Source organism: Rhagoletis pomonella, unplaced genomic scaffold (genome assembly GCF_013731165.1).
Source record: "Rhagoletis pomonella isolate Grant_MI unplaced genomic scaffold, Rhpom_1.0 Rhpom_scaffold_00008, whole genome shotgun sequence".
Taxonomy (NCBI): domain Eukaryota; kingdom Metazoa; phylum Arthropoda; class Insecta; order Diptera; family Tephritidae; genus Rhagoletis; species Rhagoletis pomonella.
The window spans coordinates 45311707-45329866 of NW_023458562.1; the positions used below are offsets into that span (position 1 = coordinate 45311707).

Sequence of the window (18160 nt, forward strand, 5' to 3'; positions counted from 1 at the left end):
TAATATTTGAACCAAGATATCAAAAATGAAGCAATAAGCGGCTGGACAGCTGTTTGAGACGAGATTTCTTATTAAAAGACTAGTAAAGACACGAAACAGTTAAGTTAATAAAAGCATCGATTTCGATAACTAAAGTAATAAAACTATTGGTATCGATAAAAAAATATCGATAGCCAGAAATCGACATGGTAAACATAAAATATGATTTCAATAAATACATCGACAGATATCTCGTTAATTATAGTGGCAATTCTTTGGACAAAGACATCAAAAATGAAGCGATAAGCCTTCAGGGCGGCCGTTTGAGGCGCGAAGACTTCAGAAACTTTTGGGAAAAAGTGAAAAATTATTTGGATCGTGGATAATGCTCATACCATTTCAGAAGCAACAGAGCGTCGAGAATACACAGAAGTTTTTGAGACTTGAACAGGGATGGATTTACTAACCAAATTGGTTTTGGAGACGAAACTTGGGTTTATCCCTACGAGCTTGCCACGGCACACCGACCGAGAAATTCGAAGTGTTATATCGCTAAAGCCATCGCGGCATGTTGCGTCGTGTGTGTGTCACCCCGGAGGGGTTGATGGCTGCAACATGGGACACGAAATGTATTTATTTTAAACAGAAATATTGCTGTTTACATTTACGATGATCACCCCGTAATCCTATACCCCAAATTTAGCCCCTTAAAATTGATTAAGAGGAAGTGAATTGGGCTATTTTTGTGCATATATTTTGAAGGATCAGGCCAATGTTGGCTAGAGAAGACCTTTACCTTGTGACCATCTATGTGAAATGTAAAAATATCAAGGAAGGAAACCGATTCAAAATAACGTTCCGGTTTGGGTTTCGGTTTTGCCAAGTGTTTCGGTTTCGGTTTTGGTTTCGTTCTTCAAAATTTATTTCGGTTTTGGTTTCGGTTTCGTTCCGGTTTCGGTTTTTCACAGAAATTTTGTTGATATTATTTAAATCACAATGTCTTAAACGTTGAGGAAAGAAAATCGAAAATTACAGTTCACTGATAATATCAACACTAGGTTCTTTCCCTAACAATCCGGACCGGATTTGGTAATTAGAGAATAAGAGAAACATTTTCTTTCAAAAATGGAACAAAGTTCAGAAGTACGGAAACGCAAAAACCCACATTTCGTGCCCACAAGTCGAGAAACAGCTGATTCACGTTGTTCTTGTTTTTGTCACTTATACCATGTTCTGACCGAAATCGGAAACATGTTTTTGTTGCTAAAACTGGTTTTCGACCTAAAACTTGTGTTTTCGTCCATATAAAATCTGTTAAACGAAAACCAGTTTTCGCTGAAAACTACTTGAAAACTCACTTTCCACTCATTCCAATCGGTGTCTTCACTAGTTTTTTTTTTTGATTATTTATCATCTTTAATACGCCATTTCGGATTTATTGTTAATTGCCTGGCCAAAGCAAAATAAGAATGAAAGTTAAAGGTTGTAAATGAAAAGAAAATGAAGGAAAAATGTTTTGGTTGTCGGTCAGAACATGGTATTAAATGCAAACACTTGGAAATTGAATTTTGGTTTCACAAATTTGATTTTAAGTACATAGATTGAAAATACATCAACAGGCCATTCACTTTTCCTTAAAAGCACCAAGTAAATGCAGGCAACATGTAAACAGAATACAGCTGATCCATTTTTACTCGGAGAAAATTTCGGGCTGTTTCGGGCAGGAAGAAGAATACACTTACGATCGAATACGCTCGAATTTTCGCTCTCTATTACCCATTTTGTTGAGTACAGGCATGATTTCTGGGCTATTTTGGGCACACGCGGGATCTCGCATTGCGTACGGGAAAGAAACTACTCAAATATAATTAATCGATTATCGATTCACAACAACAAAGTCATCAGCAGATTTTTGCGAAAAGGTACCTTGCCATACTTATTTACTACTTAACAAGAATTTTAGCAAAATGTTGCTGATTTTAGTTAAATAAATCATTTACTTCAAAGAAATTTGTATTTATTATTTTTGTAAATTTCTGGAAACCGATTGAAACCTGTGATTGAAATGGTTTCGGTATCGTTCCTTTTCAGGTCAAGATAACGGTTACGGTTTCGGTTTCGGTTTTGAAAAACGAAACGGTTTTAAACGGTTACGGTTTCGGTTTGGGTTTCGGTTTCATTCCTTGAAAAATATCTTTAAAAAGCTGAGCAGCCGTGTCTATGAAGTACGAGTAGCCAGGCAAGCAAACCATATCCCTTCTCCCACCCGGATTGTGGTGCAGTGCTTAGTGTCTACTGTATCCAAGTCGAGCATTTCTACAAGTTTGAGTATTAGAGGAATTCATAAATGTTGACATCGTTCTTCAGTACGCAGTAAGTTAATGCCTGCCATACTGAGATCCCAAAATCGCTAATGATGCAATCTTACTTAATACAGTTGTTATATTTTCACTGGAATTTAGTACACCTTAACCAATTTTGATCTTTAACTGTAATCGTTAACTAAAACTAACGAAAATGAGCACAAGTTAGAAAAAAAGATCGAGAGACTCATTAAAAATTCCATAAACTTTGGCAAAACCACCAAGTGTCTGTGGCTTGTTACGGTCAAGACCAGCAAATGGAAAGATAAAGCAAGTATAATACAAAATAAAAAATTTAAGAATATAAAACGAAGACATAAGGCAAAGCCTACCAATCGTTTGAATGCTGCTGGCGCTGGGTCAAGTAGCTCGTAAATTAAATGAGCCGGCTATGAGTGTTCCAAAAAAGGCAAGAACGACCGACAATTTAAAAAGCAAGTGTGAGCGTAGAATTTGCAGCGAATTGGCGTAAACTGGCAAACAGTATTAAATAGTATACGTATGTATGTAAATAGCAGTCAGAAGATAAAGCGAGTAGAGAAATTAAAAATCGCATAAAATACAGTATTTAATGAAAACGCAATAATTAAATTCGGAACAAAGAAATAATTGAATTGGAATTAATTTTAATTGACAGTTTGAAATGAAAAGCGGTCTGAAGTAATCAATAAAATTGAGAATTTAATTTCACTCATCACTCGAAGAACGAAAACGAACGATTTTATGATCGACATTTTACGCCGCAGGCTTGAATTTTGCGCCCTGGCTTGGAATGTAGGTTTTTTTCTTTCGCGAATTATTTATTTTTTTAGCGTTTATTGATGATTGTTTTTGTTTTTTGGTTGTTATTTTTTTGATATCATTGACCGACAGCGTCGGAAAACGACATGTCATTGAGCTCATACAAGCGTAGGTGTTGCCCAAATTTGTCCGACTTAAGTGTCAGTAAAAATTCCCTTGTTTACGAGGTATGTATGTATTCACCTCATTATATATTTGATCAACAGGTGTTGAGAATCAATTTTGTGGGCGAATTTCACAATTTTTTTTTGTTAAATTATGATACAACTTGTTTCATTTTTGTGCAATTTATATACTATGTATATATGTACATATATATACACTTATCTAAAATCTCAATCGCATCGCAAGTTTCCTAGAGAGTGCATCGAGTATGTAAAGCATCAACAATTTGAAGAAGAATGCATGACATATTTTAGACACAAGTGATTTAAATGGATTGCCGGGTCTTTTCATACAAGTTGATAGAACAAATATCCAACGGTACACACCTGAGAGCTGGAAACAACCAAAACAGTAGGTAGAATAGGGTCCAAAGAAGTTTTCCGATCATCTGGAAGGATGAGGATTAAGGCAGCTGGGGTTTGAAATGCACTTCGAAGAATCTTCGCTGTCTTATTCTATGGAAAAGCGATCATAGAAAATGTTCTGATCAAATGTTCTGTCAAAAAAATAGCAAAAAAAGCATTTGTTATTAAGGCAAATAGCGAGCTCAACCTTCGCAGGAACCAAGTGTCAAATTAATGAGTTATTCTACGAATTTCTTTCTTATCTTATACAACCGGCCGGTCTACTGCCTGACCTCGGAAGATTTTTCAGTAACTTTACAGGAAGCATTAACGTTCTGGCAAAGAACAAAACGATAACAAAAGCCTAAGGAACTTTCTCATGAAAACAATTTGAGTACTAAAGCCTCAGAGGAATGTTCTTACAGAGAACGAAATGGGTGCAAATCGTATCTGAACTATTCGCGAAGAATGGAAGCAAGAATACAATTTTACTTATATGCGTGCGCCATATCGGATGCTCCATCCTGAATTTTTAAAATCTTACTTTAGATTCGTAATCACCGACCCCAAAAACTCCTGTAGCAAGTTTTAAGCCATTCCGATAAGATTTCGAATATTGGCCACTTTTTATCCTTCGCTGGCCCATAGTGCATTAGTTTGAAATGTTTGAGTAGTACAATTCATAAAAACCACTTAATGATAACTATGCAAATTAAGTCAACGAAAGACTTAAGACACGAACTTTTTTTTTTTTTTTTTATTTTTTTTTTTTCCACCGAAAATTAAAAATTTTTCCATAGAAGGACCGCTGCTCACCTAATGATAAACTATCTAACTTAAAATTAACAAGCATGGTTCTCACTGAAACGATTTTTCACCACAACACGCAGACGTCCCTCTCATTCATAACGATAAGAGTTTCTCTAAGTAGAACGTTCCCCCGACTTTGGTTCTTATTTTATTCTCCTTGAAAACAATATCGATACATTCGTTATCATTGAAAACGTTCCAGAAAGTTTCGTTCTAATTGAGAATGTTCTTGAGAGTTTTGTTGACATTTTGTTCTTTACGGAAACGTTCCCGAATCTTCTGTTCTCATTTTGTTTCTCTTCGAATTGCTCTCAATACTTAAGAACTAAAGCAAAACCGGCACGCGTTCTCGTTACCTGATATTAAGCGATACCGGAAGATTTATAGAGGCTTATATACTTATACTGAAACCTTGATATAACGAACCTTGATAAAACGAAAAACTGAATACATATAACAAAATTTTCGCCGAGTCCCCTGAAAAAACATCGTTGTAGCGAAATTATCCATACAAAAATGCTCCATAGATACAACGAAAAAAATTTTGGTCATGAAAACCTTCGGAATATATTGCCGGTTAAAGTCGTCTTAGCAAAAGCCTCTATATAACGAAAGTTTTGACTCTACGTAGTGAATTCTGCGTATGTCGACGGTTGGAGTCCCGTTATAAACAAAACAAAACTAAACTTATGACGAATTTAAAAAAAATAAATTTGTAGTTGTATTGGGGTTTTCATATTCCATAAAGGTAACGAAATGGGTATATCTAACAATTTTTCCAACCCCTTCAACTTCTTAATGTTGAGGTTTCACTTTCATATACTAAATATAACTCTTGAGTGAAGCTGCTATAGTCTAGCTATTCATAGCGCCTAATTTTTAAAAGTGCATTTTCGCATTTCTCAGCAATTTTCCTCACAGAATATGTTCCTCTCTAACTCTAAAATACCACAAATCAATAACTGATAAAAACGTACTAAATAGAATGAAAAAAAAAAAACGGTTTACTTATCGCTCAAACGAAACATAATCGATTTCATGGTTCTCAAGGCTTAAACGAGCTTGGACAATTTTTCTACAAAGGCCTACGCATGAATAATGAATGAGGGCTCGTACGTATTGTTCTATTACTAGTAGAGGGTGATTCAATAAGACTGCAGATTTTTTTTTTTTATAAATACATACTGTTACTCCCAAAATTGAGCGTAGGGCTCTTTTTTTGTTAATATTCGACATGTTTTACATGTTAAATTTGTTTTTGTTAATTTTGTTTTTAAATATGGCTTTTTAGCAAATCTCATTTAAATCCGAGAATGATACTGTGTTCACAAATTAAGAAAAATATGCAAAGTATCAGCAAAATCGCGAACTTTTTAATACGAATTTCTAAAAATAATTCAGGTATGCAGTTTTATAGCCCATTAAATTTTAGTCCAATAATGTGCAAATTTCAGATTACCAAAAATTCGCGTTGATTTTTTAGAATTTTTAAGCTGGCTGTCCCACGCATTTCTTTTTTCAAATAAAAAAAATTTGAAAATTTTTTGATGGACATAAGCCATATTTTAATACACAATGAAAAAAAATTTTCGCATGTAAAACATTGCGAATATTAACAAAAATAGCCGTATGCTCATTTTGGGAGTAACTGTATCTACAACACAACATATTTGTCGAAATATTTTTTTTTTAAGTCATCATCCTTTTTAGTGTATTAATGTATGAAACACAATATCCGTTAAATGTCTAACACGACCACTCTGGTAGCACAGAGCGCGCATATCAAAATTTTCCCAGACTTTTTGGCATAGTTCGGGCTGCATATCTTTTAGAACGCATAGGATTTCATTCTTAAGCTCTGCAATCTCGGCCTTGTTGGCGAATCGCAAGATCTCGTCAGCTGTTTAACCTCGTTGTTTCATGCGATAATGCGTCCTGGGAACTCCGACCCCAAAGGTCGCGCTGTGTACCAAGTGATATTGTACTGTTGAAACCACATACTATCCAAGTCCATGTTTTCTTATTCAGGCCTTAATATCTTTGTTTTCATGTCATGATAACGTTCACCGTTTACCGTAACAGCGTTACCGGCATCATTTTGGAAGCAGTATGGTCCAATGACTCCGCTAGCCCAAAAACCACACGGAACGACCTGCACGATGACGCAAGGTTGTGGTCGAATTTCTGCGCCGAACGGCTAATTGTTGACTCTGACGGCCGGTTATGCTGACAAAAAAAATGCACTTCTTGCAGAATGACCATTTTCACAAAACGTTTGGATCTTTAAGCATTGTCCAACTGAGCATCGCTCCATGACTAAGTTTGCCAAAGTCTGTATGTGGTACCAATCGTTTAAAAAATATATATTAAAACATTTACATACCATAAATAATTGCTGTCAAAGATCTGCATCCCCTTTTGAGCCACCCTATACCTATATGTTTATGTATTTCGCTCTAGCATACTGGATATCCCAAATAAATTTAAGAATTGTGAGACTCTTAGCCATTTGATTTTCTTGTACTTATTAACTTTTCCATTTCATTACCATTATTAACGACTCCTTTATCGCTCTTGCTATTGCTTTAATTGACTCGTGCATTTATTGCATACTTAATTAGCATTTGAATGCCCACACGGTTGCATTGTTACGGTGGAATGACAACAGCGTCAGCAGCACAATATCGATAACATGTTTTTCTTTTTTGTTTTGCTTGTTTGCGCGTCAAAGTTATTTGTCGTCGTCGTCGGCAGTCGATGTATTGCATTTCTGCGTTAGTTCGTCGTTTAACAACTTTTATTAAGTTGATCGTTGTTGGCATATTAATTCAATGGTTACTACTGTTGTGTAAAACTGGATTTAATTAATTCTGGGAGGGTACTGACATGAGTTTTGTAAGGTTTGCGGTGTTTACTTATGCGTTTGTGGCAGCGGAAGTTAAAATCGGTATAAATATCGAGCCCTAGCCGCCAAAATAACGTAAGCGACATTTTTTTCAAAATTTTCTTTTTGATGCAGAAATATTCCTAGAGCATTTAGATGCATTTCTGCATCAAAAAGAAAATTAAAAAAAAAATGTCGCTTACGTTATTTTGGCGATTATGGCTCGATATAAAAACATTTTTTTTTTTAATCATAACAAAATAGCAATGCTAAATATTTTGAAAAAGTAAAAGGTAATTCCTTACCCTGGGTAAATCTAATAAAATCGTAGAATCAAGGTGCATATGGTCCAACAGAAAAGATCCTATAGATCTGTATCTGAGCACAATAAGCAAAAAGGAAGTGAAGTCTGCTTTTCCCGAGGTTGTCGTATCACATGGGTACCTATTGGGCAGAGCCCGATCAAAACTCTTGTCAGGACATATAATGCCAGACCAAAGAGCCACTTGGACCTTCTGCGATCCACAAATGTCAAGAAGAAACTTACGCATTTATATGTCGAAGCAATCGTCCAGTGATTGCGGAGCCGACCTAAAGGTCATTTATCTAGAAATATGTCGTAGATTGTGAAACTCTCCGAGAAAATCCGATCTTTCCAACTCAATGGCTGTGAAATATTCTGGAATGTCGCCTTTCTTTAATACACATACATATCAGCTTGATCTGTGATTATTCAGTAGTGAATAAGAGAGAAGTCAGACCTTTTCTGTCCAATATCGATTATCCCATAAGCAAGCCTACGGCTATGATTTCCACATGGCATCCAAAGAAAAAAATATGCACCCCTCTAAAGGAGTTACACTGGAGCACAATCAGCAATACCGGCAGTCTCTATTTAAAAGGCGCTACAGGAATCTAGTGGCCTAAACTAGCGATTTACGAAGGGATTTTGATCAGGGTACAGTTGCAATATAATAGAAATTCATTGGAGATAAAGAGAAGTACTTTTTTGCTTTGAAAATAATTTTAATCTTGACAGGCCCTAAAGACTGAACACTTGATCTCCACCTACGCAGCTCAGAAAAATACGGCTAATCAACGACCGAATCCCTATACTGGCTGTTGCGGCTTCCCGGGAATTATTCCGACAAGTTCAGGTGATTTGAAGGATTTGAAATTATACTAACTGCTTGCAATAACTCACGAAGAGAGGCGGGAGACAACTATTCAAAGTTACCGGCACTTCTTTCTACTCGATTTGCGGTTCATGGAAAAAAACGTGTATCGGAAAGCAGCTCAGGGACTCCTCTCCTGTCATGGCCTAAGTGCCTGTTTTTTCTCTTAACTATCACGGAAAGGAGCCTAAATCGTGGGAATTATTTGCACACGTCTTTGAAGCTCCTCAATGAATAACTTTTGGGCTTTTGCAGAAACTCCTCAGTGAATTCCTTATCCAAAAAATTTGTGTTGCATGCATCAACGTATTTTTGGATTTTATTTCTATACAGTTATCGATAAAGAATTTATCGACATCATTATCGGCATATTTATTGATCAAATTATCGCGATTTTTATCGACACTGTCAACAATCGTTGCCGTTTTAGAGATTGCTATCGATTTATTAGCGATATTTTCTATTGTTATCAATATAAATATTTATCAATGTTTTTAGAAATTTTGGCAATATGGCTTCTTGTTAAATTAAAGCCATATTAAAACAACTAAAAAAAAATTAGTTTGAAGCCCTCATTAATCCCATCAATCACAATTTGTAAAACAAACATTAAACGCATAGCATAGAGCATACTTTATATGGCGGAAAATGCACAACACCGTCAGCCAAAAAAAAATATAAAAAATCAGCGATTTTCTAGCGTCTCAAAATATGCACTTTAATAGGCTATAAAACTACGTACCTAGAATTTTTCTAAAATTTTTGAATAAAAAGTTTAAAATTGTTGGGTGTAATTATTAAAACTTGTTGAATTTTTATAACTTTTGTAAGAAGTTTGAAAGGTAGATTAACAAGCTTATAAAGTTCTAATAAAACAAGTGCATGTTTTGAGCGGCTAAGAAAATCGCATTGATTTTTAAAATTTTCTTTTTTTTTTGTTGACAGCGTTTTGCACTTTTTTTCCATATAAACATGAATTTCTTATGGAACAATATGCTCAAGACCGTTTAAAAAAAATAAATAAAAAAGTCAACGCAAGTTTTCCTAAATTTCGCTATTTATATGAAAAAAAAATCAAACAATTTTAGCTTGAAAAATATTGTACAATCTAAAGAGGTACACATTTCCTACACTATTTACTTCTCACATTTCACTAAAAGTTCACTGCATTCCAATTTTTATTTTTTTTTTTTTCATTTTCACATATTAAAAGCAATTTTCGGCGAAAAGCATCTTCACTTCATACAAATTATGCCGTATTTACAGGGTTTCATTGCCCTTTTGCTACACTTCACAATCGGGCTTTGTGTGCAAAATGAAAGCGAAACCGATGTGTGGCAATCATTTTTCTACACTTTTTTATTCAACTTTGACTCGCTTGAATGCCAAGCAAAAGCAAACGTACAAAAACTTTTTAACTGCCACCCACACTTAAAAAAAGCCACTTAAAAAAAGTCGAAAAAAGCAAACGTCAATTTCCAAGCTTGTCTACACACTTTAAGTTGTTAGTGTAGTAAGTAAGCATTGTTGCTGATGCCATCCAGCAATATTCGACAACAATGACGTTACCGCCGATCAAACATATTCACGCGCATATAGTACTCGTAGATTGCGGCAGGCCACATACTCGTTTGAACAAACAAACATTTTCCGAATTTTTTTATTGTATTTTTGTACATTTTTGCAGTCAATGCATATATGTATGTATGTGCTGATCTTCAGCGATCTTTGTTGCAATAGAGTCGTGTTTAAGCCGCTGGCAATTTACGTGGATACATATACATTTTCATTTTATTTTATTTTATTTTCTTTGTTTGAATTTTAGTTCGACGCGAGTGAGAATTTCAAATCATTGAATTGAATGAATGCGCACACAATTGCTCGCAAACATTGCCGAACAAAGGCAAAAATAAAAGCATTGCAGAAAATAGCTTAAAAATTCCTTAAGTAAACACATTTTTTTTTTTTTTTTTTCGATTTACATTTACTGGCGGTGGGCTGTCTTGAGTCTGTGTCGAAACTCAAGCGCTTCATTTTTTTAGTCTCGATTCTACAATACGTTGTGACGGTAGAAATAATAACGACGCCGACGACGGGAACGAAGCTGGCGACGATATTCGAAAATTTAACTCTGTTTAAGCGAAATTGTGTGCGAAATAGCGACGTGAAAAATACAATTCCATATAAAAAGAATACGAAAATAAATATAAAAGGAAAGAAAATTGTTAAAGTGATTTAAAAACAAAAAAATATTGGACCGTATGCATAAAACCTAAGCAAATGCGTTTTCTTAAAATTTCAGACCTTTTACTCGATTTGTTCAAATAAATTTAAGTGAAAGGTATGAAATTTTAAGAAAATCTAATCGCTTATTTTTTATGCATACGGCCCATTTTCTTATCGGCAAATTATATGGAATCAACAGGTTTTGTGCAAAGAAAGTAGCAAACGAAGGCTTAAGAATAATTCCAAAAGTATGTACATACACTTATGATCAGCTAATTAAGCCAACAACATTTTGATAAATTTTGGCTATTTGTCTTTTGTTTATTTAATGTTTATTATTTTTCCATAAAAGTCTAGCTCAGTATATAACAAACACCACATAAATCCAGATTTCAAACTTTGTGCAAAAATTATGAAAAATCTGCAAAGTTTCAGCTAAATTTGCAACTTTTTATTAAGATTTTTTAGAATTTTTTTGAGTATGCAGTTTAATAGCCCATAAAATTCTAGGGCAAGAATGTGCAAGTCTTAAGTTGCTAAAAAAGCGCGTTGATTTTTATACCTTTTTTCTGACTTCATGAGGCATTTTTTTCCATACAAAAAAATTGTCGAATTTGTCCAGCTACAGCCTACTTAGTGCCGGACATTCACAAAAAATGAGTTCCACACTCTCCTCGATACGTTTCGCAACTCCTGCAGATCTTTTCTTTTCCGTTAGCACACCAACTACATAGAAGCTTAGCGTCTCTCCACTTAGGGCCGGTTGCTCAATGTCTGGTTAACACTAACTACAAGTTAAACATCGTTATCGACGTTACCGACTTCCTGTAGTATGCATGGAGTCGAAGACGTCGATAACGATGTTTAACCGCAGATTAGTGTAACCCAGGCATTTAGTAACCGGCCCTTAAGTGATTAAATAAGTTTTGTGAGCTTTCTGTTGTAAGCTCTACACACACACAATCCTTCTATCCTAAACATATTCGCTTCTTACGAAGATTTGCCCAGACATGGAGTTTCTTATTCAACGTAGTTTGCCAAATATTTAAGGCCGTTCAACGACATTTGCAAAGATAATCTTCTATGCTTTTGCTGTTTGCATTGTTCTTTCTTTTAATCTTTCTTTTAATTTTTTGTAGCCTCGCCTAATTTTTGTGCAATCACGCGCTGCTTTATTTGCATACATATGTACATACATATGTATGCATAGTATATTTATTTATCAATGTACATATTTCTATTTTTTCGCTCTTTTTTAATTTTTTAAAGCGTACGCGTACACTGTCGCTTGCCGTTAAAATAATTTTGCAAATTCAATGTTGTTGTGTGATATCAAGCGATCGCATCAAATTGAAAATGAATTATGATTGCATTGAGGTTTCAACAATGTGATTTATGTTTAATAAGAAATATTAATGATGCGAAAAAGTTATGTAATGTGATCAGTTTCAAAAGCTTTTAATGGACCATTGTCTCAGCTTAATTTTGGCATGAAGAAATACTAAAAGTTTATGCTACAAAATAGCATTGAATTTGGTTTTTTTATGGAAACATTTTTGACCTCATCGGCAAAATTGCCTTGAATGAGACTACCTTATTTTGGCGACCATGGCGAACGTTTAAAGGCCTATTGTTTGAGGGTTTTTACCTGGAATTCGGGGACACTTAAAGGGGGATGTGTCCTTGTCCAGCCGGTTAGTGTCCTTGGAAAGTTTGACATCACCACCAGTTAGAGAAAGCAGAGGCCCCTGCTACATTTGGTAACACTAAGCTTTCATGTAAAGGAGCGCATACTCGGCGTTGAATTTATAATTGTAGAAAGACATTGTTATCGTCTACCCTCGTCTACTACTTCTAAAAAGCGCTTGGAGCGCATCCACGACCATTTCAATGTCAAATTCATACTAGAAAATTTGCAATTCCATGGTAAAGAAGTAAGGGATATTTAGTCTCATCGTCGGAAAATTAAGCCTCCACGACGAAACCTCCGATAACGGGGTAAGGTTGATCGACTTCGCCGGGGTCTGAATGACTCCAGTCAGCCTTTCCTCTACAAACCTTCCTTAAAGTGAGGATTGGCTTGGGTGAGGTGCCTTGAGGGAGGAAGCAGTGAACTTTTCCGCAGTTGGTCGAAGCTTTATGGAAGACGTGGTGGTGAGTATTCTGTCAAGAGCTCTCCATCAACTTAGGGTTTAGTTTTTCAGCCAAAAGTGGCTGCCATTAAAGAAGCAGTAGGCATACTGCTCAAGGCGGGACCTCAATCAGGAACCCGTACGTTGAGCTGAGTTTAGTGTCAAAATTGTTCTGCGAGTGCCTCCCTCTCTATTTCGTCGGGGTATTCTCTGGTTAGCTTTATGTGCACGAGTATAAATAAGTGCCAGTGACAGGTCTGTCTAGTTGGCCATATCACCGTGGTAGCAGCTCGTGGCTGGTATTAAAAATCCAGGAACCAAAAATAACCGCTAAATATCAAGCTTTTAATTTTTTGATCGTTGTAAAATCGTTTCATTTAATTTTTGTTTTTCTGTTCAAGAATAACACAGGGCAACACTGATTTTGGTAGAATTTTCTCTGCTGGTAGTACAAAGTTCCCATCAGATGCAGATTTCGAGAAATGCGAGGTCAAAGTGTCGAAAAGTCCGTTTTTTTTTTGCAATAATTGGGAAACTCTAGCAAAGAATTAGAACTGATATGACCTTCTAATTAGGCTTAAATTCAAGCTAGAACTCTCGACTACTATCCCTGAAAATACCATTTCTGCACCTTGACTTGATGGTCACTTATAGTCGTTTTTCTCAAAATCTGGAGCTGATGGGAACTTACACGATTCGCAACCAGCACTTAATATTCTTTCAAAAACAGCTTTATCATTTGGCGCACCAAAATTTGTTTCCATGTTTGTTGGCCTGTGCAATCGTTAAATTTAGATTTTTATTTTTTCAGCCTAATTTAAGTTATTTTGGATTTTTATTTTTTTAACCGTTACAACGAATACTACGTCTTCATGACCAATTTGAATCCTTTATGATCTAAAAATGTTTATCTGAATATAACGGTTATAATATGATCAAAAAACTAAAAATTTAAAAAACAACGATCAAAAATTGGCCGAAAAAAATAAAAATAAAAAAAGCTATAAAAAAAATTTCGAAAAAATAAAAATCATGAATTAACGTTGAAATTTGACCAGCAAAATAGAAATCCAATTTTAACAGTTATATTATGATTTTTGTTAAAAGTTCATAACCGTTACGGTCCCTGTAAAAATCACATCTGATCCTAACTGCGACAGGGACCGCGGTGTGGAATCACCTCAACTTTTTCTAATGGGTTTTGACCAGCGCTCGAGAGCTTAAGATTAAAATACTTTTGCTCACACTTTATAATCAACCCTAATGCAATCTCGGTTATTGTCATTAGCCATATTCGTAACAACGTAATTGGCTCGGGACGTTTCATTGATTGAGTAGTGGCTCACTTTAAAAATTACGTGCAATAACAAACAACCACCTCTATAATAATTAAGTGTGTCACCAACCGAGGACGATCCCCTCAACCTAACCTAACCTAACCTCTTTAAAAAAATGTAAGCATTGAAATTTTATTTTTGCCCCTTATATTGTCCGTGGAGTCGGTAGCTCCAAATTTGGAAAAATATATCGGCTTTTACTTATATTTGCTTAGTTTTTAACTAAAATAGTATTTATATATATATTTATGTATATACACCTAGCAAATAATACTATTTATTAATAACTTACTCAATAGCACTCACCCAAATTTTTTCAATTCTTTGTTTCGTTTCAGCAAATCTTTTGATTAGAATTTGTTTGTATGTGTTTTGCATATGTATGTAATTATGTGCAAGAGGAACTCAACACTGAACACGCAAGCAATATAAAATATGCGCCTGCGCACTGAAGCAGCAAAAAACGAAGCAGACAGCAACTGAAAAAGTAAAAAAAAAAAAAAAAAAATTTAATCAAAATTTGAATATGAATTTGCAAAGAATGTGTTAAACTTGTAGCTGCTGCAGCTGTTGTAAGACTTTTCCTACTTTAAGCTTAAACATTTGTAGTGCATACATAAAATAGTGCGCTACAGCTACAAAAATCTACATTTGAAATGCAACGCTGGCCGCTAACGGTTGTAAGCTGCGAGCTGTTGTAACATGCAAAATTGTGAAATTTTTTTAATATAAAAGTGCAATAGTGTTTTAATGAAAGGTACATGCCTCTGCGGTGGATTTTTTTTTTCTTTTTTTCCCAAGTCAAAAAGCAAAATTGCACTAATATTTTTTTCTTATCACTTGTTAATTTTCTTGCGCTTTCTGTTTAACAAAACACTTATAGTGCGCTCGGCCGATTATCGCGTGTTGATTGTGTTGAAAAAATCTGAAAGAGAGAAAAAAAATAAATAAAAATTACTTCGCAAAAAATTTTTAAAATGTGCAACATTTAATAATTATATATTTCGAAAGCCAGTGAAAATCCTTGTGTAAGTAAAAGTTATCGCTAGTCGTGCAAAGAAAGCAATTATTTATTGGCAAGCAAGCAAGCAACAGCACCAGTCGCAGCAATTAGTTGCAGGCAATAACGGTATTTTTTGCAAAAAAATTAAGCCAACAGTGAAGTTATAACACGAAACGCGACTAATTAGAAAAGGTGCCTTTCGCAGCAATTGTTGCTGTTGTTGCAGGCGGTATCAGGCGCATTAGACGGCAATTGATCGCGTGATTTACCCGGCTAGCAACGAAATCATATCCCATTTCCCAAACGCCCACGCTGCCGCCAATATTCGTATTCATTGCCTGTGTCTAATGATCACGTGACTGATTTGAGCAAACGGTGGTATGAGGAATTAACGAGTGATTGCATTCAACGATTGGCGGCAGTTGGTTGGTTTGTGCCTAGATTTGCATTTTTTTCTGGCGTGATTTTTTCTTGATTTTTTTGCAAGCTGTGTAGTGGCTAAGTTTCACAATTTTAATGCCAATACCAATCAAGCCAAGTGAAAATTAATTAAAATATTATTCAAAAATTTCCTTTTATGTGTTTCCGATTTTAGTGTAAAAACGCAAGCGTACACTTAAGAAAATAATTAAAATATATTAAAAAATAAAAAATTAAACAAAACAAACTAAATAAATAGATACATAGCGTGACAATGGAAACAGTAAATGCAACCATGCTTACCGCCACTGCTGCTGCGGCTGCAACACCCACAACAACGCCACTAAAGACCACTGCGGCCGCTACAGCCGCCGCAGCTATTGCAGCTGCACCAGCTACAACAACAACATCACCACCTTTAAGTGATTTAGCCGCCTCAGTAGCAGTGTATAACACCTCTACACAAACCCCGTGCGCAACGCCAACATCTGCTCGTTCGCCCACAATACCAATTGCAGCAATCGCGGCTTCTTCATCGCCAACACCTTCGCCGTCATCGGCATTTACAGCATTCGCCACCACGCAAGCATTGCTGCAGCTGCCTTTGGAATTGCAACAGACACTGGCGAGTGCAGCCGCTGTGGCCGGTTATTTGCCATCAACATATCTTATGGATATATGTGAGTACCGAAGTACATATATTTTACTTGTTTCAAAAAATTTTGTATCTAATTAGTGACAGTTGAGATAGTCAGGTTAGTATCTAATCGGTGATCATGGTGTGTTATCGTTAAACCAGTTGCTGCTGTGAGTAATTAATTAATCTCTTCTCTTTAACATTACTTATTAGTAACTTTGTACCACCTAACTACCAATGTCAAAGGCAGTGACTTACAAAGCTTTTTTAAGCTTTCTATAGATCAGCGATCACGACCAGGGAGAGCTTTCGCTCTTTGCGCCAGAATGTGGTTTTGGTTATTATTTTTTAAAATCATTGTTGGACAGCGAAAGCTTTTATCTTGTGTCAGCCGTACTATATATATATATCAATTGTACATAGAGCTTTTTTAAAACTTTGGCATACGTGCCTTCAAAATGACTGAATTAATATAGAAAAATTATTGGTGTTTGCGTTTTTTCCAAAAAATGTTGTCCTTCCATTTTTCCCTCTAAAAGGGCCTTCTTCTCCTTGTCTAGCTAACGCATTTCATAATATTGCCATTTTAAGTACCTGACACGAAACCATCGGCAGATGCAACCTGTCGTATGCTGTGTCTCTTTGAAGACAGAATAAAGCAAGCTCAACAATATCTTTCCAAGAAGTGTCACTATGTAGAACAAGGAAAGGCAACTCAATTTTTTTGGACGAGATACACGCCATGTCCGAGACAGCTAAAATGGGCCGTGGGCCGCACGAATAAAACTTAGCATTTGCTTTTTCTTAAAATTTCAGACCTTTTACTCGATTTATTTAAATAAATGTAAGTTTAAGGATATGAAAAATTCAGAAAATTATTTAAAAAATTCAGTGCAATGTAGAATAACAATACGGACATCCAATTAACAGAAAGTTTTGTGGAATTGAAGAACATTAAAATTTGTAGTGCACAATTACGAATAGGTATTGAAAATGTCCTTTTAAAAAAAAATTTTTATACTCAGCTAATAAAATTGAGAAGACAATTTCAATATCCTCTCGTCCTTGTGCACCAACACATTTAATTTTCTTTCAATTTTACAGAGTTTTCTCTTTTATTTATTCTTATTTTACATATCCTTGAAATTTTAAAGTACTTTAAAAAATCCTGACATCAGAGAGAAAACTAAAAACGCACTTTTACTATATTTGACCCCGAGTTTTGTGTGTATATCAATTTTAGTGTGGGTAAAATTGACTGTCGTATGCTGTTATATGGTGTCTAAATTTCGTAGACTATTGATCAAGAGAGTCGTTTTTATAAGAAGGGTCTCGGAAATAATTTTTTTGTACGCTTAATTGCCAAAATTGCTTAACATTGATTTTCAGGAAGATACTGAAAGCCTCGCACACGGTTGTAGTGGAACTATTTTATCTATTACAAATTTTCTGCGAAAATGCTAAAAATGTAGACTACCGAGCACACGCAGGTTAATTGGTAGGATTCTGCCTACTGGATTACTGGTTGCACCCAGTAACCTTGAATGCACGTAATTTCCTCCACACCCGCTCCTATGTATTTGAATAAAATTAACTGCCGCTGTGCCCATAACAAAAAAAAATACTAAAAAAAATTTAACGCTCTTCTCACGTCAACACTTCATCAATTAATTAATTTACTCAAAGAGGAAAAATTAAATAAATGCTCATATATTTATGCAGAAGTATGTATGTACATATGTATACCATTTTGGCATTTCTGCAAGCCCAAATCAACGTTAATATCCCAAATTAATTTTGCAAATGAAGAACATAAAAACTTTCGTCTTCTTTTTTTGTTAATGTTTATGGCTTTTTTACAAATGACATCAGCTTGTCGAAAAT

The 18160-nt window shown here is 35.2% G+C and overlaps 1 protein-coding gene across 3 annotated transcripts in view; it reads left to right on the forward strand.

The window, feature by feature from the left end:
• The window catches only part of LOC118744935 (homeobox protein 5), an 84385-nt gene that overhangs the window by 22552 nt on the left and 43673 nt on the right, over window positions 1-18160 (forward strand). Inside the window, exons 2-3 of one of the 3 annotated variants that reach the window (XM_036478376.1) lie at window positions 14555-14703; window positions 15815-16319. In XM_036478376.1, the coding sequence (XP_036334269.1) occupies window positions 15914-16319 (406 nt within the window). In that variant the 5' untranslated portion in view covers window positions 14555-14703; window positions 15815-15913. Of the gene's footprint in view, window positions 1-14554; window positions 14704-15074; window positions 15245-15814; window positions 16320-18160 lie in introns of those variants that run through there. The other 2 variants (XM_036478375.1, XM_036478377.1) reach the window with 2 other exon arrangements.